The sequence below is a fragment of the Salminus brasiliensis genome, chromosome 11, assembly GCF_030463535.1.
Source record: "Salminus brasiliensis chromosome 11, fSalBra1.hap2, whole genome shotgun sequence".
NCBI classification, from domain to species: domain Eukaryota; kingdom Metazoa; phylum Chordata; class Actinopteri; order Characiformes; family Bryconidae; genus Salminus; species Salminus brasiliensis.
Window position 1 is genome coordinate 5,979,114 of NC_132888.1, and position 25,200 is coordinate 6,004,313.

At 41.2% G+C, this 25,200-nt stretch overlaps 1 protein-coding gene across 2 annotated transcripts; it reads left to right on the forward strand.

The window, feature by feature from the left end:
- The first annotated feature begins 1,733 nt into the window (after positions 1 to 1,733).
- brca2 (BRCA2 DNA repair associated) lies at positions 1,734 to 19,864 on the forward strand. 2 transcript variants are annotated; one of them, XM_072691494.1, is made up of 27 exons: positions 1,734 to 1,810; positions 3,684 to 3,768; positions 3,869 to 4,102; positions 4,798 to 4,870; positions 4,985 to 5,031; positions 5,130 to 5,158; positions 5,257 to 5,374; positions 6,494 to 6,549; positions 6,672 to 6,750; positions 6,862 to 7,620; positions 7,725 to 11,465; positions 11,570 to 11,662; positions 12,211 to 12,280; positions 12,535 to 12,962; positions 13,117 to 13,307; positions 13,399 to 13,586; positions 14,039 to 14,209; positions 14,472 to 14,832; positions 14,936 to 15,091; positions 15,232 to 15,379; positions 15,916 to 16,028; positions 16,620 to 16,821; positions 17,118 to 17,284; positions 18,057 to 18,195; positions 18,398 to 18,651; positions 18,841 to 18,972; positions 19,265 to 19,864. In XM_072691494.1, exons 2-27 carry the CDS (start codon positions 3,735 to 3,737, stop codon positions 19,610 to 19,612), a joined length of 8,331 nt encoding a protein of 2,776 aa, XP_072547595.1. In that variant the 5' UTR covers positions 1,734 to 1,810; positions 3,684 to 3,734; the 3' UTR covers positions 19,613 to 19,864. The 2 variants fall into 2 exon arrangements, with proteins under 2 accessions (XP_072547595.1, XP_072547596.1); XM_072691495.1 differs by having other exon boundaries at positions 6,865 to 7,620.
- The last annotated feature ends 5,336 nt before the right edge of the window (positions 19,865 to 25,200 follow it).

Consider the following 25,200-nt stretch of genomic DNA (forward strand, 5'->3'; position numbering starts at 1 on the left):
AATGCCCTATTCAGATAAATCACACCCTCTGGAAAGTGTAAGTCTGATCGTGATTGGATGAGAAGTATAAACAGACACCATTCTGACTCCCTATTGGTTTGTAAGCGACCTATCACACCTGCACACGTCCCGTCACTCTCCAGCGAGCTCACAGCAGACGTCTGTAGTCTAGTATGAAGACTGTGTCCGTGGCAGAGACTCAAGAGAGCTGCAGTGAAACGTCCCGACTGAGCCCCACATTTACACTCCAATAAAGCTTATTGATCACACGCCTCTGAAGTCTGACTTTCTGCAGCTTTACAAAACTTCTAGACAACGACTCCTCATATTTTCCTCCATGAAGCTCATGTTGATGCTCAGTAGAGCTCAGAGACGCTCCTTTAATAGAGCTGATATTACTGAAATGCTTCATTTTCAGTGGGCAGATCTGCAGCTGAAACAGGAGCCTAGTGCAGCCCAACATTTTAACATCAACATTTTAATAGATCATTCTCCTCATTATGGCTTTTAGAGAAATGGGTTTTTTTTTTGTTTTTTGTTTTTTGGGGGGGGGGGGGGGGTGGGGGGGGGGGCACTATAGACCCCTGTGGTGCGGCCTAAACTTTCGGCCTTTGTTTTCCTACCATTACTTTTACTTTTCTACTTGAAGTGGTTCTGAAACCAGTACTTTTACACTTTTACTGGAGTAAAAAGCTTCAGTTGATACTTCAGCTTCTATAGAAGTCTTTTAAACCCTCGTATCTCCACTCACTTCTACCTGAGTGATGAATGGGAATACTTTTGACACCTTTACCTACGTTACTGATTCTACTGGCTGTTCTTGGGAATTTTAGGCTGCAGTAGGACACTACTGCTGACTCTGCCCTGATAAACCTGCATGTGGATTTTTTTTAAACTTGCTGGAGTCGCCCCCTGGTGCCACAAACTGGTAGGTACAGCCTATCGTACAGTAGGCAGGTTGTAAAACAAAACAATATTACTATTAGAAGATCAGAAAAAGTTAAATTAAATTTTAAATTCCTTAATATTTTTTTATTTATTAAATATTATATTGTTAAATTACAATATTTCACAGTACTATTCCAGAAACATGAAATACAGTACATTAACAGTTTTTATATTCATATATTATCAACACAGGGGTCATTTTATCACAATTTATCAACACAGGGGTCTTGGTTCTGGTCCTGGAGGCACATGGGAGCAAGCAAGCAGTGGTCCATAATTATTTAAAGGAACATGCACTGGGCTGGGCTGCTTTAGACAGGCTGAGATGGGTACTGTTCGTGTTGGATCCTTAGTTATTCTGATATTCTGTGGAAATTATGGAAAAGGGAGATAATAGGTATTAGAAAATAGGTTTCATATTTTAAAAAAATATATAATATAATAATAAAAAGATGAAATAATAAAATTATATTTAATATAATAATTATAACATTATAATATCAACAGTAATTAATGCTAATAATGCTTAAATATGTGACCTAAAATATATAGCATGTCAAATATTTGCTACGTGTCAGAAACACTGGCCTGTTGCCTTAATTCTCCTCCCGGAACGAAGCGAGCTGATTGGATCGTTCCTCTTCGAAGGCCCGCCTTCCGCCAAATTCTCGAATCTGATTGGGTCTCCGTCCCTCTCTTCGTTTATTGGCGGGATTTGGAGCAGCAGCGGGACGGAAGAGTCTCATGGCCTGTGGAGAAGCTAAGAGCGGCTTCGCTCAGAAAGAAGAGATATTTACCCAGTTCTGAGAGACCTAACAGCATGGTAGAAGTACATACAGACATGCCACCTTGTTCTTTGACGGTAAAATGTTATAGTTCGTCTCCTGGGTGTTGAGAAGTTAGATGTCCTGTCACGTCGAGGCTAACTCGGCTAGCGGAGCTGATGTGCTGCTTGTCTTCAGGATTCAGGATTTTTTAAAGTTTCTTAGGAATAAATTGTGTTTATTTTTGTTTTAGCAGCTCCTGTAAAGTGTATATATATCGCAGGTATTTATATCACAAACTGATAAAAGCAGCATGTAGTCGAAAGTGTTTAACATGTAGCGCTAGTCCAGGTGTTTTCCCGAGGTAAACAACGGCCCCAGACCTCAGTTTAACGTCTGAAAGACGTTGAGTAGTAGTTGAAAATAACATTAGGTTGATGTTTCGGTTGGAAGTGAAACTCTGACCTCAGGCTCTGTCGTTTGGCAGATGTTGGATTTTGTTTGGGTATCTAAGTCTCATATTCGTCAGAAAACACCTTTGGGTTAACATCAGGCTCCAACGTTGGACAGATGTTTGATTTTGGTTACTTAACCCCATGTCATAAAACTAACAATGTTAAAATGTCACGTTCAGATATCACACCCGGAAAAAAAGTCTTCTATCCATCACAAAACAAGCTATCATTGCTAACAAGCTAACATCGAGCTCCAACGTTGGACAGATGTTGGATTTTGTTTGGGAAAAAAAGACGCCTTTGGGATAACGTTGAGCTCAAGTTGGACAGATGTTGAATTTTGTTTGGAAAAAAAAAAAAGCCACATGTCCATCAAAAGCCACCTTTGGCATAACGTCGAGCTCCAACGTTGGACAGATGTTGAGTTTTGTTTGGAAAAAAAGAGCTCGACGTTATCCCAAAGGCGTATTTTTTTCCAAACAAAATTCAACATCTGTCCAACGTTGGAGCTCGATGTTATGCCAAAGGTGGCTTTTGATGGATATGTGGCTTTTTTTCAAAACAAAATTCAACATCTGTACAACTTGAGCTTGATGTTATCCCAAAGGCAACAAGTTAGACAGATGTTGAATTTTGTTTGGGGGGGAGGGGAAAGACCCCTTAGTGATAACGTCAAAATCCAACATTGAACAGATGTTGAGTTTTGTTTGGAAAAAAAGAGCTTGATGTTATCCCAAAGGCGTCAAGTTGGACAGATGTTGAATTTTGTTTGGAAAAAATAGCCACATACCCATCAAAAGCCACCTTTGGGATAACATCAAGCTCCAACATTGAACAGATGTTGAAGTTTTGTTTGGAAAGAAAGATGCCTTTGGGATAACGTCAAGCTCAAGTTGTACAGATGTTGAATTTTGTTTGGGAAAATAAATATGCCTTTGGGATAACGTCAAGCTCCAACGTTGGACAGATGTTGAATTTTGTTTGGGAAAATAAATATGCCTTTGGGATAACGTCGAGCTCCAACGTTGAAAAGATGTTGAATTTTGTTTGAGATAATAAAGATGCCTTTTGGATAACGTCAAGCTCCAACGTTGAACAGATGTTGAGTTTTGTTTGGGGAAAAAAGCCACATACCCATCAAAAGCCACCTTTGGGATAACCTCAAGCTCCAGTGTTGAATTGTGTACCTAGTTGGTCCACCTTGTAGTTGTAAAGTCAGAGACAGAGACTCATCTGCTGCTGCTGCACAGTTTGTTGGTGTTGGTCATCCTCTAGTCCCCCTTCATCAGTCCAGCAGTGATGCTGAGGTGTTTAAAAACTGGTGGATTAGAGTCTGTAATTATGGAACTACATGAGATTTTGTACATGAAAACAGTCAGTGTTTTGGGCCAACTAAAACATTACGCAAAATGCTGGGGGACCCCTGATATATAGTAGTATGTGATTTTTGATATAGTGTATGAGTTCATGTGTCGTCAGTTTTTACTGATATTTACTTTACTGTTTTCTCCCATAGGCCAATAATTTGTCTTCACCTCAGGGGTTACACTGATCAACGCTGGACAATATGATCGAAGACTTCTTTCATCAAATTGAAACAGGTAGCTGATTGTGAGTGTATATATATGTGTATATCCAACCTTATTGTCACTGTGACCCATACCCTGTAACTCACCCTGCTGTTGTTTTTACTGTTTGAAGAGCTCGGGCCACTTAATTCAGATTGGTTTGAGGAGCTGACTGCAAAAGCATCTAAGGATGGACATTTCCCTGTGGCTGTGGAGCATGAGGTCTCATCACATGCAGAAGATGGCATGTTTAGAGCACCGCTGGAAACGCCAGTCTTGGACAGTCAGCTGTCTTCAACGCCCAGAATATTTAGGCACGGCGGTCCACTGTCTCCTGGTTTAATTCTTGGACGTTCTCCCGACCCAGGTAGCAAATTTGTTTAGTTAAAAATAAAAAAAGCTAAGGGTCATGTATAGGGATGTCCCGATCCAATCCAGCGACTGGGGATCTGCTTCCACCTCTCCAAGTTCTGGTCCACCTCTGATCCTTAGGTTAGGCGTAGCTGAGTGCAGTCTGGATTTCTCTAGATGGCATTAATAGCCATGTTCCTCAGCTGCTGCAGATCTACCCTAGACCGAGTTTATCTGTGAGCTTATTTCAGTGAGCAAAACAAAAATAGAGCTTTATTTGAACTGATAACTCTCAATTCCACCTTAAATAGTGCTGCTGTTACAGTGTGTACATTTTAACAGCAGATGTTTAAGGAAGAAGAAGAAACCATGCCTCAGAGCTCAGAGCCTCGCTGTAAACGTGACGCAGCAAAAACAAAGGAGTCAATCTGTCAAAAAAGGGAGATTTAAACTCTTCCAGAAAATTTGTCTATTTTCTGCCTTTTTGCTGCTTAAATTCTTCCTGTTAAAAAACAAACCAAACCAAGAGGAAAGCTCTTGTTGTTTACAGGCTTCTGATTTGGACCAAATCTTTTTTAGCCGTGTGCCTTTGGTTGCCTCTGGTTGCTTCTTTTTCCATGCAAATGTCCTTAGAAACATAATGGCAGCAAACCAATACAACAGGAAAATGCAATATATGACTTTTTCCAACATTCTTTTCCTAACAACAAGGAACGCAGACCCCGTTGTCGGCTTTGCCATGGACAGACTCAAGCCCATGCCTGTTTGGTTCAGCAAAAGAAAGGTAACTGTGAAAAATGTTTGCATATGAAGTAAGTATGATTGCTACGGATGTCACAATACCATGCATAAAATATGAAGTTCATACACAATTCATCCTCTGTCTTTGCTTCTGTAGCCAGAAGTTTGAAGACAACTGTCTACTGATGAAAAATGACTATTTTGGTAAGGAACTAGGCTGTTTATTTTATTTATGTCAAAATCCAAACATTGTGAATTACTCTTTTTTTTGTTTGTTTGTTTGTTTGTGTTTGTTGTCACAGGTCTGCTGGACACACCAAAAGGTTCACTGGTAAGACAAATTATTGGCTCTCAAAATACTTTTGGTATAAATATTAAGATTTACTAACTTGAATTTTAGACCTTAAATGGAAATGTAATCTTTGTCAGGTTCAAGATGCATCTGCAAAACGCATCTCTGAGAGTCTTGGAGCTCAGTTAAATCCTGATCTGTCTTGGAGCAGTTCCTTCAACACACCATCGGCTATGAGCCCTACAGTTCTATTGAGTAAGTATGATTGCTACGGCTGTCACAATACCAGATGTTTGGTAGTCGATCAATGCCACTGAAATTCTGTGATTCTTGATACCAGTTTTGATACCATTGCAAATAATTAATCAATTAAATAAATGGATTAGCACATGAACTCTTATTTGAGAAAAATCCAGTGTTTTTTTCTAGCAAGAGTAGGATGGAGCTTTTGATTAATGAATGTTCTCCTCTTTTCAAGTAAAAAAAAATAAACATAACTTCTTTAAACAAAACAATGTGCTGAAAAAAACAACAACTTTATTGTGGCGTAGCATTTCTAAAAATGCAAATATCCTAGGTGTAATGAATAACGAGACTAGTAATAATAATAATTATGGTTATTATAATGATTATTATAAAATAGTGGCATTTAGCATTCCAGTATTAAAAACAAACAATACTGTGTTATGAAACTCAGTTCGTTACAGCATGTCAACAGTGGTACCCAGTCTGGATATTAAAAATAAACGGGTAAACATCTTGACTAGAACAAGAAGTGCACTGACCTGGTTCCTTGTATCAAGTGATCTAGTGATCATTATATGTCAGTAACAGCTTCCTTGTGTAAAGACTAAGCATCGTTTTGACAAACGAACAGAATCATGCTACAAGGGTAAAGCCACCACCGCGTGTCTGATAGGTTGTCCAAGAGCTCAGATGATAGTAGTAGGTCAGACCAGGGCACGCACAGCATGCTATCATCACTGATTATGAGCCGAAACTCTCTTACCTTGAATTCTATGAACTGATCTGGATATCTGTCTTTGAGGTGCTTAGATAAGTCAGATTTTTTTCCGAATGCTCTGTGACGCAGTTTGCTTACTGATTTCTGATCATCCGATCAACATCTGACATCATTCATTCTTCTTCTTCTGCAGAAATTTCAGTCTCATGTATATATGATGGCTGCTGTACTTTTGTTTCCTTTTGGTACCACACAAACCAGTACTGTCATGTTTTTAAATATTTTGGTATTGATTTGGTACAGAAGAATCATTTCTCATGACATCCTTAATGATTACTGATTGTCGATCAATGCTTATAATGCTATAATTATAAATGGTTTAATAATAGTGCTGTATTTCTGCCTAACAGCCAAAAAAGAGGCCCAACCTTCACCAGTAAGTTTACTCAGAGACAAGGATGTCGTTGTAAGTAGCACATATTCACTTATGCTGATTTATACTGTGATATTTATTCAACTGACTGGATTCTGGCTTATGTAATTCACTAAACAGTGATTTATTCTGTCAATCTTTCTTTCCGTATACAGATTGTACGGAAGCTATTTCCATCACTCTCGAAAGGCACAGAATCAACATCTGGAAGTTTGTCTACTGTACAACACAGTGGTTAGTTTTGTAACTGAAATTGAAATGATTTTTAACGTTAAAGCTACCTATATATAATAGAAATATTGAAATTCTTGTAAGCTGCTTTGTTAATTTTGACTGTCTTCTCAGCAGCACTAACAGATGGGAATGCTCAGGAGAATAGACAGAGATTCGATGAATCGTTCGACCATACGGAAGGTCTTTGGAGGCAGACGGTACCCGATGCTATAAACGACAGCGATGTCCGCAACACAGTGGAGAGCGTTCTTGATGGTGCAGAGGATGTCCTGTCCATCTTCTTCGGCAATAGCGGCTCAGCTTTGAGACGGGTAAAAACCAAGGAAAGAGCAAAGAAGAGGGTGAATGGTGTTTCTAAGGATGTGAACTCGGCTGCTCTGACAACAGAGCACTCTACAGATCAGACTTCAGCATCAAACGTGGATCCTGATGTGAACTCTATAAACTCTGTAAACTCTGTAAACTCATCCAGTACTGAAACTAAAGGTCTTCTTAAAAACAAAGACCTCTCACAGTGGTCTCCACTAAGTTTATCTGATGTGCCAGACTCGAAGGCAAAGCAAGACTGCACTTCTGAATTTCCAGACAGGCACATTAAACGTGTGTCAGTTAACAGTAATTCAGGACGGCATGTTCTTGGAGACAGTATCGCACAACTTGACCAGTCGTCTTCTAGCACTGTTGAGAAACAGAAGTGCTCTCCTGATCAGTATTTAGAGCGATCTCAGCTGAGAAGTTCTTTGTTGGCTGTATCTCCTGCACTGACCTTCTCCAAAAGGAGAAAGTTTGTGTATCAAGTGCAAAGTCCATGTCCATCAGTTAAGGGAAGACTACAACAGGCCACACCAGAGCCCTCACACACAGCCACTGGTATGTGTTAGCTTTTTAAATTATTATTATTATTATTTATTAAATGTACCGAAAGTACCAACCATGATTTCTGATTTCTCTGTTCTTGAACATTTGTCCTGTAGATGATCAGACTGGAAAACACTACAAGGAAGCATTTCTTACCAGTGAGTCCAAACACATTGAAGATGACACACAAACAGCAGATACTGGAGGTCCTGTGGTGCAGCCAGGAGAACCTGCAGTTAAGCAGGGTAATCCAACAACCCTCAACATGGACCATGGCCTTGATATGACACAGCTTTGCAAAGCCTTCGCAGAAGATTTCACTCAGGAAGTCAACTTGGACAAATCACCTGTAAGTACAGGCTGTGTCGACAGTGGTATCACCATGTCAACTCGCACGTCTTACGCTATGAAAATAAGCGAAATACAAATGAAAGCAGAGTCTGAGCTGCACAGTGATCTTCATAGCGATCACAAGGAAACATCAGCACTTGCAAACGAAACCACCAGCTTTACAAACACGCCAAGGATGGAGAGCCTGACATATGAAATTCTGAAGCATGACGGTGGCTACCCAACCGTCTTCTCTGATGTTAGTGGAGCATTGACATCTTGTGGTTCTGAACCTCACGTTCATCCTGGTTTTAAAACGGCAAATAACAAGATTATACCTGTGCCGCCTGAAGCTGTAATCAAGGCCAAAGCAAGATTAGATGATTTGGTAGAACAGAGTATGGTTGGTCAGCTTAGCATTGAGCCAGCAGAAGCTTTGCACAGTGCAGTTTTACCCAGCCCTACAGCATCTAAATGGCCCTCAGAAACATGCAGTCATGGAGATACTGTAGATTTTATACTAAATGGAAGTTTAGAGGCAGCTTCAGGGTGTACCTCTAGCTCTTACCTATTAAAAACAAATGATTCTGGTTTCAAAACGGCCTCAAATAGAAATATTACTGTATCATCTGTAAATCTTGAAAAAGCTAAAGACATTTTTAAACAGTTGGAGGAAGAGAACTTTGATGTATGTCCATCAAATACGGGCGAGTTGGAAGTCCAAAATGTGAAAAATGCCAAACTTCCTAAATTTGACGTTAAAAGAAACCATAACAACGTTGAGAAGAGCTGTTTACTGACGGCATCGCAAAAAGCTGATGTAACAGAACTGTGCAGTATGCTGGAGGATGCAGATAGCCAGTATGAATTCACTCAATTTAGACAAGCAAAGCCTGTATCAAAAACCCTAGATGGCCCTCGCTTTGACAAAGAGTGGGATCCTGATATACTTTCTGGTATCGACTTTGATGATAGTTTTAACTGTGATCTGGAAAGACAAGTGTCCAGAAAGTATCCTGCCAAACCAGAACTGCCCAGTCAGAACCCCCCTGTCCCGAACGGCATGAGGAATGGGGATGTATTTACTCAAAGTATAAATATAAGCGAGTTGTGCCATATTCCACAGGAAACTCCAAAAGCAGAACTTTCCATGAGTGATGACCGTTTGACTTTGAGGTCAGATGGTAGAGAGATGACAAAGGCTCTAGCGGTGCAAACTAACGCAAGTGAAGAAAACGAGTCAGTCTGTGTTGGCTTTAGAACAGCTAGGGGAAATTCTCTTAGTATCTCTGAGAGAAATCTGACCAAGGCAAGGAGTCTCTTTGCGGATTTGGAGGACTGTGAAGGAAACTTTGGAGGTCTGAAGTGTGACCACAGCAAAGTTACAGCTAAACAAAATCAGAACTCACCTGTAGCTCACAGTGATCTGTTACTTTGCCCGAAAAAGAAAGCTGGACTTGAACCAAAGTCAGAGGAACCTTTGTGTAATGGAAATGCAAGCTTGGTAACAAATGAAGATGAAGTATGCAAGCAGTTATGCAGCACGGAAAATCTGGACACTTCTCAAAGTGGTAAAAAGCAGAAACCAGATTTACTGGTTAACACGACACATTTTGGGTTTAGTACTGCTGGAGGAAAGGTATTGAACGTTTCAGAAAACTCCCTACTAAAGGCAAAGAAGCTTTTAAGCGACGTTGCAGACTTTGAAGAACTTTCTGACGAGTGTGAAGCTGCTGTCTCATTCAGAGCTCCTCCAAAAACAACAGTTGTTAATTTAAAGCCTTCTACTGGTAATAATTCTAATATATTGGAAAAATCACTTCCTAATTCAGAAACGTCTGGTGAATTTTTAACGAGAAGTGGAAAATCGCAGAGCTCTCATCATAGCTCTGAAATACAACGGACAGTGAGTAGGCATGGGAGCACGCAATCCATACAAAGCGGTGGGTTTAAAACGGCCAGTGGTAAAGGAGTATCGGTTTCAGCAGGTGCTATGGAGAAGTCGAGAACCATATTCAAAGATCTTGATAGCAGCGTGGACGGCTCATACGAGACCCAATCAGTGGAAGAGATCGCGAAATTGCATGACGAAGCAGAAAGAAGCCAGCACAGATTTGCCAATGGATTCAAGATGGCAAGTGGTAAAGGAGTGAGCTTTTCAGAAGACGCATTTATGAAATCAAAGGCCTTCTTCAAAAGCTGTGATGCTGATTACTCCGATCACTCTCAAGGCAAAGAAGACCAGTCAAGTGTGATGGATAACTGTGCCTTCAAGGCAGTTGTGGGAAACACGCTACGTTTGCCTGAAATAGACAGCCTGAACAACGAGATTGCAAGTTTAAAGGACGAAGCCACAGTTTTGGGTAAATATGTCGAAAAGGAATTCGCTAAAACCTCAGTTGAGAGCCTTCAGTCCACATCTGGCTGTGGTTTTAGTACAGCCAGTGGTAAAATGGTATCTGTTTCAGCAGAAGCACTTCAGAAAGCTAAAGCTGTGCTTGACGATTCAAGTGTTGCTTCACCTTGTGAAAAGACGATGGAAATTTCAGAGGAGAAGAGTATTCCCAAAGCGGAGACCACTGTTCCAGGAAGAAGGTGGGGCTTTAGTACTGCAAGTGGAAGGAAAGTTGCCGTATCTGACAAGGCAATGGAAAAAGCCAAGAATCTTTTTACTGGTTGTGAAGTGGAAGGTTTAGCACCTAATGGAAGCATTTTGGCTCCTGCACAGACCATACCACTCAACTCTGAGCAAACCAGATGTTTGGGCTTCAGCACTGCCAGTGGTAAAGGTGTGGTTGTCTCAGAAAAGACCCTAAAAGAGGTTAAAGCTGTGTTTGCAGGTTGCGAGGACATTTCACTTGATCCGCATGAACTTATAGAAAAAGAACAAGAAGAAAGCTCTTTCGCCAAATCTTTAAATAGTGAGCCTAGCAAGTGTGTGTCAGCTAAAGCTGGTCTTTCTGAAGGACACTGTGAGATAATGGGGGATGGAAACCTAAAGGCTGATAACTTCAGGGCTGAAAGTGTTGGTTTCAGCACAGCCAGTGGAAAAGGTGTGGCTGTGTCGAAATCGGCCCTCCAGGTAGCTTTTGAGATGTTCAGGGATTGTGACGTACGACCAGTTACTGAGGGCCAGCATCAAATCACCAAGACTGAATGTCAGCCTTCCAAACTCAAGAACAACAATACTGAGAAGTGTCCACCAGTGATGCCAGAATGTGATGAAATTGAAGTACCTACCGCAGCCACTACTTTATCTCTTTCCTCACAAGCCACACAGGATGATTCCTCCTTGCTGAACAGTCATTCGTTGAGCCTTGGTGGATGCAGTATGGCCCAGCAGAAGTATGTTGAGCAGGAAGCAATGGCTTGTACTAAAGCCTTATTAGAGGACGATCTCAATGAGCACAGCCTGACAGGAACTTTGCAGGACACTGGCATTAGAAAACGTCCTACTCCTGTAGACCAACGGTCCTTTGAGGCAACCATAGGAGAAAGAAAACGGATGTTGAATGTTGATTTGACCGGTAAGGCATTTCTACTTCTACTCCAATTTAGACCACGTGTTTATCAATTTAGCATGGTTCCATCCAGGTTTTGTCATTTCTGCCTGTTTTGTTTATTACTTTAGGTCAACCTCCTTTGAAAAGAAGACTCGTTTCGGAGTTTGACCAGATTTCAGGTGATACAAGAGGGTGTGTTCCTGTGAAAAGCAGTCCCAATGGTGAGCGTTTTCACACCTGTGCATTTTCTTCTGGGTTCTGGGACTTCTAGGGTTTTCACCCTTCGTTTGGACGGGTGGGAATACAGTAATCCTTGAGAGGAGGTGGCCTCAGTCTGATCCCAAACTAACTCTGACCTTGATCCAACTCAACTTTCAGGTGTTCTCTGCAAATCTGAGCTTAACAGCTTGTGTAGCCAGGTGTAATCTGGTATGCTGCCCAGATAACTACAACAGCTGCAAGCAAATGCCATCTCTGCTTCTGCTCCATGTTAAACTGCACAGGAATCTGCACTAGTCCAAAACACAGGACCTTCCTGTATATACTTTCCTGCTCCCACCCCTGATAGGTCTGACCAATAAGCGGAGAGAACGTTTTCACATGGTTTGTTGTGGCGCATTTTGGTGTACTTGAATTTTCTTAGAATTTTCCCTGTGTGAAAACAAAGCCAAGGAGAAAATGTTTTAGGTCTCCAAGTCCAAGCAAACCAACTATAGGTGTTTTTTGGAGTATGCTCATTTTTCTCTTAAATGTGACCTTACCTTTACAGGAACTCTAACTGATAGAAGAGTCTTCAAAAAGAACTTGCAGTTAAAGCCCAATATTACATTTCCATGCAGGTGAGTTTTTAAAGTGCATCTTTGCGTCTTAAATTCAAATTAGTGTGGATATAAGCTAGAGTCTAAGCATAAAGTGTTCTGAATAGTACTGAAAAGTTTCTTTTTACTTATAGCAATAGTCCAAATCCCTTTTTGATTGGATTTACCAATCCAAAGAACCCTTAAACCAGGCAAGGAAGCATTTCTTTTGTTTGTTTGTTGTCTCAAAATATAACCATTTTCTTTACTAAGAACTCAATTTCTTGTGTTTTTAGGGATATCATGGATCAAAAAATAGTCAATCCAGAACTCCAGACTGTTTCAAAAGCTGCAGATGGCCAAAAAAGAGGACCATCAAACCCCAAGACAGTGATGTTTGTACCCCCATTTCCGAAGAATGTTAAACCAACAACAAAAGTACCAGCAGAATGCATTTCCAGAGATAGTACCAAAGTGCCCAGTGTGTTTATCCCACCACTTAAAAGGGACCCCATAGCGAGTGTTCGTCAGATGAGAAGCTCACTACAAAATTGTAGTAGTGATTCTGGATCCCCATCCATTTTGAGCCCTGGTTGCAAGAACAAGGTGGATACCCTAGAGGTGAAGCTGCACACAGCTGAGAAGCATGATTCACAACACATGAAGGAAGGGAAGGAAGATATAACAGTAGAGGATCTGGCTTCTGTAACTCGTGAAGTAAAAGGTAGCCTTAATAGCTTCAGTAAGTTGTTGTTGTTGTTGTTGTTGTTGTTTTTAGTGTTTGCAGTTAAGTAAAAGGTATAAGCATTAGTCTGCAATAGTGTAAAATTATGGTATGTTGTTTATTTAAATAAAATATTCTGTGTTTGTGTGCTCAGTTAATAAAACCTGGCAGCAGTCCTTGGAGTTAGCACGAGATATGCAGGACATGAGGATTAGAAAGAAGAAGCGTCAGACCATTCGACCTCTGCCTGGCAGCATTTACTTGGCAAAGACATCTGGGGTGACCAGGATCTCGCTGAGAGAGGCTGTAAAGTATAAGTGCCCACTTCATCACACTCAGGAAAAGGTTATTCCATATATTAATTTCCTTCACTGTTTTTACTTGTACTGTGACTGAAGTTTGAAGGTTTATTTATTTATTTATTTATTTTGTCCAGCTGTATCAGTATGGAGTACACTGCAAAGTCTCTCAGATCACAGCTGAAAACGCAGAGTCGTTCAGGTTCAACTTTGATGACTTCTTCAAACGTGAGATGCTCACAGACAACACTGGTATCCAACTGGCTGATGGGGGCTGGCTGATCCCAGATAATAGAGGAACCATGGGCAAGGAGGAGTTCTACAAGTGAGTGCTTCAAAGTGCTACAAATCATGGAATTGTGGCCCAGAGTGTTTTGGGTTAAAGCAGCTGTATGTGTTTGAGAATTCGGACATGGACAGCTATACGCATGCATTTCTGGACAAGCTGATATAGAGATGCAGAAGCAGCATCTGAAGGTAGAGAAGCATGTGTGCTGAGGCCGTAGAGTAATGCTATAGGATTTTACACTAATATGAATCTGGTCACTCAGCATTACACAGGTCTCGTAGTGCAGTAGTAGCGTTCCAGCCCCGAGTGGGAATGACTGAGACGCTACTCTGTGCACCATCAACATGATCCTGAAGCTACTGTCTTAAAATACAACTGCTTCATAGAGTTGCTTCAGTGTTTAGAGACACAGGTCACTTTCCTGAGGTACTTTACTGACAGCATTTGGATACAGTAGTCCTAAAAAACAGAATTCTGTTCCTTTTCAGAGCAATGTGCGACACTCCTGGTGTTGACCCCAAACTGATAAGTGAAGCCTGGGTGTTCAACCACTATCGCTGGGTGATATGGAAACGGGCCTGCATGGAAAGAGCATTCCCAGATGTGATGGGTGGTTGGTGTCTCACTCCAGAGCAAGTCCTGCTACAGCTTAAACTCAGGTGCTGTGTACTGTATCGTTTTCAGTTCGTTAATATGTGGTATTTTTTTAAAATATAATTAATATAATATATAATATAATTAATATTTAGCAATTTGATCTTTTTAAAAAGATTAGAATGGCTTTTTTGAGATTAGAAAAAATCAAGAGAACAAAGTAAAACCTAGCAAGGATGAACGATTTGGTTAATAGTGGTTAATCATAAGACAAATAAGCAATAAGTATGTTTTACTTAATTCTGATTAATTGATATGAATCTGTAGATACGACACTGAAGTGGACAACAGTAGGAGATCAGCTCTGAGGAAAATTATGGAAAGGGACGACACCCCAGCCAAGACTTTAGTGCTGTGTCTGTCTGGTATTGCCAAATCCGGCACCAGTCCAGTGAAGTCAGAGAAAGCTCTGGCCACCCCTGATGCCAAGGCTGAGTCGACTGCAGCCATCATATGGCTCACTGATGGCTGGTATTCCATTAAAGCCCTGCTGGACTCACCACTCTCCTCAATGCTGCAAAAGGGCTGTCTCAGAGTTGGAGGGAAAGTTATCATCCATGGAGCAGAGCTGATTGGCTCTCAAGATGCTTGCCCTCCTCTGGAGGCTCCTGATTCTCTCATGCTCAAGGTGAGGTGATGTCTTTTTAGTCAGAGATTAGTGGAATTAGTTTCAGAATATCTTCTGAAATTAGTTTGATTACTATGTTTCTTTTTGGTTTCTTGATTTTCAGATTTCAGCTAACAGCACAAGACGGGCCCGTTGGGACACCAAGCTAGGCTTCCATAAAGACCCTCGACCCTTCAACCTCCCACTCTCCTCACTGTATTCTAATGGGGGAGTAGTGGGCTGTGTGGATGTCCTTGTGTTGAGGAGCTACCCTACTCAGGTTCTCTTGACTCCCTCTCTTCTCACTTTATTTCATTTGTCTTTCAAACTGTGTTAAAATTTGGCCCTTTGAATCTAGTTCTGCCACAACACAGCAGTTTCATACTTCATTTCAGCTTTGACTGCTTTCTCATTAAATAGTGGATGGAGAAGAGGTCCGGTGGAGTCTTTGTGTTTCGCAATGAACGAGCTGAAGACAGAGAGGCCAGGCGCCACAGCAGCGCCAAGCAAAAGACCATGGAGCTCCTGTTCACTAAGATACAAGCCCAGTTTGAGAAAGAGGAGGAAGGTAATTGGCTCCTGTTCCACAGTAATATTTTTTAAACTCTGAAAACAGAGCAAAGTGGGTATTTTAGGGGAAGAACATTCGAGCCATTTGTGGCTTTCTACAGTCTTAATCCAGTGGTTCATAAATGCCAGTCCTTGGATGCTCTGCAGTTTTTTTTATTTATTTATTTTTGTTTTTGTTGGTTGGTTGTTTATTGGGTTTTGTTTGTAGTCCCTACTGTAAAACTTGGCCTTGCAAATGGGCAGCTTTTTAAAGTAATTAATAAATTGAATCAGGCATGCGAAATAAGGGAAAACACAAACCAGCGTACAGTGTTAAGTCCTCAAAGCTGTGATTGGGAATCCCTGTTTTAAGACATAGTACTGCACCACCAAATAGTATCCTATTAATATACAGTGATACTATTTGTGGACTTTCCTTTATGACCTTTTACATTTTTTAAAAATGTTTTATACTGTTATTATTCAGTTGTGGTTATATTTATGAAAGGTATAATATAAAAGATTACTGTAGTTAAAACAGAATCACTTTTACAGAAAAGAAGAAAACCAGAAGAAGAAGAACAAGATTTCGTCGCAGTGAGATTGAGAACTTGCAGGACGGGGAGGAACTTTACGAAGCAATGGAGAGTGATCCAGCTTATGTGGAGGTGAAGTGCTGCAAGCTGTTTTCATACTGATCTTTAATGGAACAGTTAGAAATCTGAATGTGCAGTAGTTCATCTGTGTACATTATAAGGGACTGTGGTTAAATTGACGAAGGTCTGGTAAGTCTTTAAGTTTTGCAAGCGGATAATGAATTGCTCAAAATATGTAGATGTAGCACATTATTCATAGTGGCTGTGTATCAGTGTACTGGTCAGCTTACCCACCTTATGTCAAGACAAGACCACCATATTCAACATTAGTGTTGGACACAGATAGAATTTGGCCTCCGTCTTTAAATCTGTGCAGTGAACACACACACATACACACCAGTAAAACACACAGTGAAAGTGCCCGGAGCGGTGGGCAGCCATTGCTGCGGCACCTGGTGAGCAGAGAGGGTGAAGGGCCTTACTTAAGGGCCCAACGGTGGCAGCTTGCCGAGCCCGGATATCGAACCCACAACTCTGTCATTAATAACCCGGTGCTCTAACTGCTGAGCCACCACTGCCCCACATGGAGTATACATACTACGGAGCCCAGCTTTACAGGCAGTGTCATTAAGTCTTGATATTAATTACATGATGTTTGTTCAGGCCCACCTGAGTGCATGCCAGATGGAGGCCGTCAGCAGTTACAGGCGTGCTGTAACCGAGCGGAAGCAGGTGGAGTTGCAGGAGCGCATGCAAAGGGCTGTGCAGGAGGCCCAGGAAGCTGAGGGTCTTTGTCCCAACAGAGACGTTACACCTGTTTGGAAACTCGCCACCATTGACTTCAGTGACCTGCACAGCAGCTGCAGTGAGTTTAATGATTCTCATGATTGACAGACAGACAGTTTATTTATCCCGAAGGAAATTTAGCAGCCAGTAGCAGTTACACAATAACAGCACAGTAAATACAATAATAAGAAATAAGAAAGATAAATGAAGAATAATGTAAGAATGAATGAAGAATAATGTGCAATAGGAGTGTATATCAGCAGATGCATGCTTAATGTATGTATGTCAGCTTATACTATCGATCGGTCGTGGTCGTAGGCTGTCATGCTAAAGCTATTAGACTTAAATAGCTCTGTGTATCTGTGTGTCTTGTAGTTTATACACTGAATATCTGGCGGCCCTCCGTGGAGCTGCGTTCCTTATTGAGAGAGGGCTGCAGATACAAGGCTTATCACCTGGCCACGTCTGAGACCAAGAAACGCTCTGGCACAGCAAACGTCCAGTTCACTGCCACCAAGAAAACACAGTTTCGGGACATTGAGGTAAACCTGTGTTATATGCAGTAAAATTGATGTTTTAGCTTGAACAATTGTTATACAGCACTACATTCACATGCAGGAGCAGTAAAAACCTGCTATTTTGCACTCTTGAGCTCCCCTATAGTTGGGGGGGGGTGGTAATTCACTTGTGCAGCATGCCCCCATTACCCCACGCCCCTGTGCTGTACACATGCATTTGTTGACAAGCTGAGAGATCCAGAAGCAGCATGTGGACTGAGGGGGTAGAGTAATTTCACAGGATTTTGCCGTAAGATGACTATTATTCCGTTCTGGAGAGAGGCGTCGCGAAGCTCCACCAAATTTCCTTAGTGCAGTAGCAACGATCCAGCACGGAGTGGAAATGACCGAGGCACTATTCTCCCTCTTTCTCCCTGTCAGTGGAGCATCAACATGATTCTGAAGCTGATATTTTTGGTAAAATTCCAAGCACTAGCTGGACTTTATAAGGTATACCTATAAACAAGTAAACTCTGTCAGTCCATGGCCTTGAGTCCAAAGAAAAAAGGCAAAAAAAATGCACATTTGTAAAGAGATAAGAATGCCTTTAATTTTTAACATTTCGATAATTAAATGAAGACTATTTTTTTATATTTATTTCTTTGTTTATTTTAAAAGCTCACTCACTGAATAAAACTTTAGTGCGCTGTGAAAGGTGTATAAACAAACTAAGAAAAATAAATAGTTCTTGATCATACTTCAACTGTGCTTAGTATAAGTCATATGTCTGCTTCATTTGTTTACTCTGAAACTCTAGGTTTGTCAGGAGTGGTTAAGTGCACATTTTCCTGCAAGACAGTTGACAAGTCTCCGGTGTCTTCAGAACCCTGCATTCAGTTCTCCATGCGGAGAGGTTGACGTTGTAGGATGTGTCATCTCTATCTTGGACAGACAAGGTTGGGATTGTCATTTTGCCGTGATGTGGTGATGTCAGTTGACCCTAGTAATATCATGCAACAGTTATATTAGAATTAAATACAATTTTATTCTAATATAATTGTTGCATGATAATAGAATTTTAAGCTGTTTAAGGATTATGTATGAAAAGTGACTTTTATCCTAATTGTCTTATGAGCAGTTAAATACTCCTGTCTGCAGGTGCCTCTCCAGTTTTGTATTTGGTGGATGACAAGTTTGACTTTGTTGCTGTGAGAATCTTCAGCAGTCTGGTTCAGCTAGCCCTGGAGGACCTGGTAAAACCATTTACTCTTCTGGCTATAAGCAACTTGCAGCTGCGGGAGCTCTCTGGGCCTGTTCCAAGGCTTTATGCCGGAGAACAAGCTTTATTCTCTGTAAACCCCAAAGAAGCCCACTTGCAGGACGCTGTGGCTCATCTAAAGACCTTTGTCCAGGTAAAAAGCATTTGCAGGTTGAACTGAATAAAGCTTTTTAAATCTTAAAATCTTAAAACTCTCTGTTTAACCTGTTTATGTTGATGAAAATTTTACAGATAGTAATTTTGTTCCTTGTTGATGTGGTTAATTCTTTACCTACACCCTCTGGATTAATAGATTAATATTTTCGTTTTGGTTTCTTTCCAGAACTGTGACAGTTTCTTAAGTGTTGCTGAAGAGAAGCTCTCGAACCTGATTCCATCTGGTTGCTTAAAGTCTGTACAGTCTCCAAGAACTCTAGGTGTGTCGTCCATGCCAAAGCCAAACAGCAGAAACAGTGTGAGTTTATTTATGTATTTGAATTTGGAGATGTTTTATTTAACAGATCATGACATTTGTATGAATGTTGTTAGGATTTACTCTATTAACAGTGTTTTACTGAATAAAGAAGCACTTACTTAATTTTCATTTGCTACTCATTAGTTTCAAATCATGAGAAAGACAAGCATCATTAAGGTCAAAATATTCTAATATATTTAATCAATGTTTCTCATGAAATATTCACACAACTTGACAGGAATTCGCTGCTTTTTAAATGGTGTAATAATAGGAATTTCCTCATTATTCCCAGGTTACACCGCAGCAGGCCAGAGTTTGCTCCCCTTTCACACCAGTGTCTAGGAGAGCTCCTGCACCCACCGGTCAAACCACGGATCCCATAGACCCCAAAAGTTTGAAAAGAAAGCGAGGTATAGACTACCTGTCACGTGTACCTTCCCCACCACCTCTTAATCCTCTGAGCATAGTCACTTCTCCCAGTGTCAAGAAGACCTTCAACCCACCCAGGAGGTCTGAAACACCCTGGCCAGCCCGCACTGCTCAACCCCCACGCCGCCATTCTCTTTCCCCAGCTGTGGAGGAGCAGTGGGTTAATGATGAGGAACTGGCCATGATAAATACTCAAACACTACTAGGCTGAGCAGACTGGATGAGGCTGCCCGCTTGATGCATTTTAAAGCATCCTAAGGTAAACCTGACTCCCAGTTTTTGCAGCTCTGAGAGCTGTGAAGTAAAAGACTGTCCCATAAGACTGACTATGTTGCTCTCTTCTAGTCCACTGAGGGATTGTTTGGTTAAAATGGTCCCTACCTTTCTTCTAAATGCACTAAGCTGCTATAGAGCTGACTGAAAAATTGCACCCCAGAGACTTTGCCATCTTTCTACTGTACATTTGCTGCTTTTTTTTTTTCTTTAAAAAAAGATGAATAAATGTTCTATTTATTTTCTATCAGTTCATGTTATTATGTTTAAACTGCAGACCCCTCTGCTGCTTGGTGGCAGGGCCCTACTTTAAAATAGCTCCATTTTATGGATATTCTGATTGAATTTTGAGCTGGAGTGTGTATGAGACACCACGTCTAAACACTAGGTGGCAGCAGAGCCTGTGCATTAGTCTCTGGACAACCAATGGTACTGTTCAATTAATTTGTTCATAGTTTGAGAGCAAAAAAGAAACGTATGTTAATGTGTAAAAATGAAATTGCTAGTTTATGGGTGTTCTTACAGAGTCGGTGGTTGCTGGGTTTTGCCAGGCTTGTTATTTAGTGAAGCAGGGGCTGATTTATAACCCTTTTCTATCATCAAGCCAGCTGTCATAAAGATGTCGGATAAAACTAATATGCATGTTAAACATTCAGACGTATTCAGCTTCCTAATATACCAAATCTGCACTACTGCAGACTTTACTTAATATAGCAGAGTTCTTTTTTTTCTTTTTTCCAAAATTGAGGAGCAACCCCATAATCTACTGCCTTTTGCAAAAAGAAAAAAAGTCTCGGAAAACCACAGACATGCCGGTTGGGAGTCCAGAGTCTCGGTTAACTGCCACCATTGGCTGCTTTTGTCAGTTTTTCTGTACAGCATCTATTATCTCGTTTTAGGGAAAACACGGTTGTATTCTGAGCTGTAGATCCCTCAGTGATGAAGGCAGCAGAAACCCTGAACTGCAGTAAAGGATCATTTCTTCCACATTCCGACGTTGACTTGGCAAAAGTGTCTGCCGGAGGTCAGCTCTGAAAATACTTGCGGTCCTTGCAGAAAAGTATTTTAGTTTCTTGGTGGGTTTTGCACCCTCCCTTATCGTATTTGAGTATTCAGCAGGCACGGACCAGGTTCATATAGTGATTATATATTCAGATCAGTGAACAGTTCATTTGTTAGAAACCAAGTAATTTGGGGAGTGTAAAGCCCACATTTTATGTGATGAAATTTAGAACCCCATGAATACCTTTTGTCTTGTTAAACATATTTAAACATTTAGACCTTCACCGTACTTGATGGCAATGGTCAAAAGCCGATCTGCACCAAGAGCCCTTCCAGCTTCAAGTACGGCTCGGCTCGACCCGCCATCCTTTAAGATCCATGGAAGACGAGCGTCCAGACTTTTTACTGTCCTGCACCGAAGTGATGGAATGAACTTCCCCTGGGTGTCTGAACAGCAGAGGTCAACGCTTGCTGTCTTCAAACCCAGTCTGAAGACCCTCCTCTTCCGAGAGTACTTGGGTGAAGAGTAGAGTATTATGGTCTCCTTACTGACTTGTGTTTAGTAGAGTCTAAACTTAGAGGATCTTTGAATTATTAGTCTATTTAAACTAGCTGAGGTTTTTCTTGAGTAAACAGTGAAGCACTTCTGTAAGTCGCTCTGGAGAGGAGCTTCTGCTAAATGTCGTATTTGTAATTGGTCTTCATTTAAACAGTATTGAGAGATGGAGCTGTTTGGCAAGAACTTGGCCTGCGACTTCGCATATGCCCCGCAACAGGGTTTCCCGTCAAACGCACTCCTAAACCTTCCTACAACGTTGACCTCATCATTAAGTAACATTCAATCCTCTTGGTCATAAAACTACCTTTTGACAACTCCTAAATTCCGGTGATGTTTCATTATCCATCGTCTGACGAGAGAACGTCAAATATTTAACAGCGTAGTGCGTTTTAACATTTTGACAACGTGGAGCACCAAAACAATAGGTTGTCACAGCGTAACCATGTTTGCTGGGTTTCTGCACGTATAAATAAGCAAGCACACCAGTCAGTTACAGCAGAGTGCAACAACATGTGATCACCATGGGCAAAGGACGGGATTTGACGGATGTCTAGCAGGGCTTGATAATAATAAGATACCTGGGGGAGGGTGGCAGCATCTCAGAAGCCGCTAACTTTGTGGGATGTTCTAGAGCTGACGTAGTGAAGGAGAACTGACAACCCAACAGTGATGCCCCACTGGACAGTAATGGACAGCAACTCCACTAAGTGGTACAGTGCAATCACAGTCACCCTTTATAATAAACACCTTAAGTCACACTAGTGTAATCTGAGCCATGGGTGGTTATTGCCATTGTTATTGTGCCACATTTATTATTCCGTCAAATGTGTAGATTTAGGATCAGGAGCAGAACATCAGCTGCAGATGATCAGAACATGGTTGGAGAGGATTATTCTGGAGGAGTCTGGAGTCTTATTTAAACCTCAGACGTTTAGTCTGGTCTGCTCTTGATTGATGGTTGAAGTAAGTGGTGAAGAAGATGATCACCATGGTCAGATCCAGAGAGCTCTCTGAGGCCTTCAGAAAAAAGACTGTAGATGCAGAGGAGTCTCTAAACGATTAGAATCGGCCGTTTCACTGTCCGCTAAATCATTTACCAGTGAAACAACTGACCAACGTGGCCATATCAGGCTGACCAAGCTAGTGCAAAAGTCAAGTCAAGTGGGTTTTATTGTCATTTCAACTTCATACAGAGTACACAGTGAAAGGAAACAACGTTCCTCCAGGACCATGGTGCAACATAGACACAGTGCATACAGAACACAAGTGCAACACAGTACAAGTGCAGACAGACAACACAGTAAGATAAGATAAGATAAGATAGTCCTTTATTAGTCCCGCAGTGGGGAAATTCTCTGTACAGACAGAGAATAATAAATAATTGGCGGTAGTGTGCAAGTTTTGCAGTGTGTAATAAATATTGAGTCCAGTGAGGTAGCAAAGTTATTAGTGCAAATGCTTTGTGCAAAAAACATGCTTCCCATTTTATCTGGGGTAAATGGTTGGAGAGAGAGAGAGAGAGAGAGAATGTAGCAGAAAAGACATCAGTTCAGAAGTTGTGTTGAGGAGTCTGATGGCTTGGGGGAAGAAGCTATTGCAGAGTCTGGTCGTGTTGGACCGGATGCTGCGGTACCTTCTTCCTGATGGCAGGAGGGAGAACAGTCTGTGTGAAGGGTGGGTGGAGTCATCCACAATGCTGGTTGCTTTGCGGATGCAGCGGGCAGTGTAAATGTCCATGACGGAGGGGAGAGAGACTCCGATGATCCTCTCAGCTGTCCTCACAATGCGTTGAAGGGTCTTGCGGTCAGAGGCTGTGCAGGTCCCAAACCAGGCAGTGATGACGGGCCTTTCTCAGCTTCCGGAGGAAGTAGAGACGCAGCCCAGTAACAGACCTCAAGATGAGTAAAGAAGTCTCCAACAATCCAAAAATGTCACAGAATCTCACCACAGTTGATGTCAGTACAGCATCCACCATCAGAGAGATTATAATTTTTGATTTATTAATTATTTTTATTTAATTTATTTGGAGTTTCGCATAGGAGTGGTGTGCCAATCGCTCTTCTCCATCACGGGCTCCAGAAGTGCTGTGAAGTTTCAGCTTCTTGCTAGCTATTCACCACCAGTGCTCTCATCTACCCTAAAATAGTCAGTCTTCTTCTTTGATTAAGACCTTTCACTATATGTCCAAATGTTTGTGGACACCCCTTCTTAATAAATGCATTCAGCTGCTTTAAGTGACACAGATGTGCAAAACGATGTGCTTACAGACACAGCTTGTCTAGTCCCTGCAGAGAAGTACTGCCAGTAGAATAGGACTCTCTGGAGCAGATAAACATGAACGTATTGGTACCCTGCTGCCTAATGCCAGGCGTGGGCTAGAGGGGTATAAAGCCCCCCAGCACTGAACAGTTTATAGTGAACAACCCCTAGAAGGCAGACTTTGTGTTAAAGGGGCATCTTATTTGCTTAACCTTTCTTAATGTTCTTTCTTAAGAACCAGCAGCAATAACAGTGCTTATCCATAACAGCACTGAGCACTTTGTTAGAAATCTTGGCTTCTTATGTAGGTTTTCCAAGCGCTCAGGCAAAAAAGAAAAGAGCCCTAATAGACTTTCTTATAACCCAAAGCCAAAAAGCTCCTTTCATCCTGTTTGAGCAGACTTAATCCATGCACTTACGATTCTCTCCCCTGCCTCTGCTGCACAGGGACTGAAGGGGTAAGAGCAGTGTGTGGGGCAGGGCGTGTAGGAGGCTAGAATGGGAGGGGTGAGGTTGGGGGGGGTGCATAAAGCAGATAAAGAGACACTCGATCGTTCCCTCATCCGCTCAATAACCACACAATACTGAACGAATTAAGCACAGGTCTGCCAGATCTCCAAGCTGTGATTTAGGTTCCTTCTCTCTGACTACTCCTTTAACTGGAGGAACTGGAGGCTGAGCCTTTCACAGCTGCTGGAAAATGAAGAAATAATAATAATAAAAAAACCTAATTCATTCATCCTGAAAACAAAGCAGCATTAAAATCTAGCCATGAAGTGTAAGGTCGCTGTCATACAAAAACCTCCTATCTTATTTTTATACTTTTTTTAGACATTCCATGATAACTAGACCAATAGAAATACTCAAATTACTTTGCATTGCAATCTTTTAGGGCTGGTCGGTCGGACCAAAAATGTGTCACGGGATATTTATTTAATGATATTAGCATTTTTGTTTATTTATTAATGTTTTTTTTTGTTTATATATTGTTTCTTTTTGCCAGTAAGATGAATTGATTATAAAAATAGAATCCCGTTAGAAACAGTAGGCCTGTCTTTCTAGGTTAACAGAGACTTACTTTATTACTAATGCGCATGTTTAACAACGAAAGTGTAGCTCAGATATGTTTACTGTGCAAAACAGAACTAAATAATGAATAATCAGAGAAACCCGTCATCACTGCTTTCTTTAAACCATAACTTTAGAAAGGAAACATAAATGTATTTAAGGTTTGGTTTTACTTCCAGTTTTAAAGCCTTTAGTTTCTCAGCTTTACTGTATTGTGTTCAGAAAGCAGCAGAGCGAGTTAAAGCTGAGTTTTTGTGATTTGATTGAGGTGTTTCACAGACTCTGTGGTTGATGACCTCTCCCAAACATCTTATAGGACTTCTAACACCTCGCAAGTTTGCTGGCAGAAGCGAGCATGTTTTAGACAGACCTTTTAGACGGAGCTTTGTGTGCTAGCCTACTGCTAAGCATTTGTGCTGTTTATGATGCAGCCCTACTGTATTACGATGTGTAGGAAACATGGACTGTAGGATGACTCTTAAAAGGTATATCGGATGATTTGTCATACCACCTGACACTGTAATCTTTTATTACATTGTCCTGAGTTAAACGTTTTGCCTTCTCCTGTGAAGTTGCTGTTTTGGAGAATTTGGAGAATGTGCAAATCTTTTAATATTTTGAATGACTTAAATGATCAG

Coding starts and splice junctions, on each gene's coding strand:
- brca2 (XM_072691494.1), top strand. CDS start 3,735: ATGATCGAAGACTTCTTTCATCAAATTGAAACAG. Junction 4,871..4,984: donor TTTGGTTCAGCAAAAGAAAG/GTAACTGTGAAA, acceptor TTGCTTCTGTAG/CCAGAAGTTTGAAGACAACT. Junction 17,285..18,056: donor CACAGTTTCGGGACATTGAG/GTAAACCTGTGT, acceptor CTGAAACTCTAG/GTTTGTCAGGAGTGGTTAAG.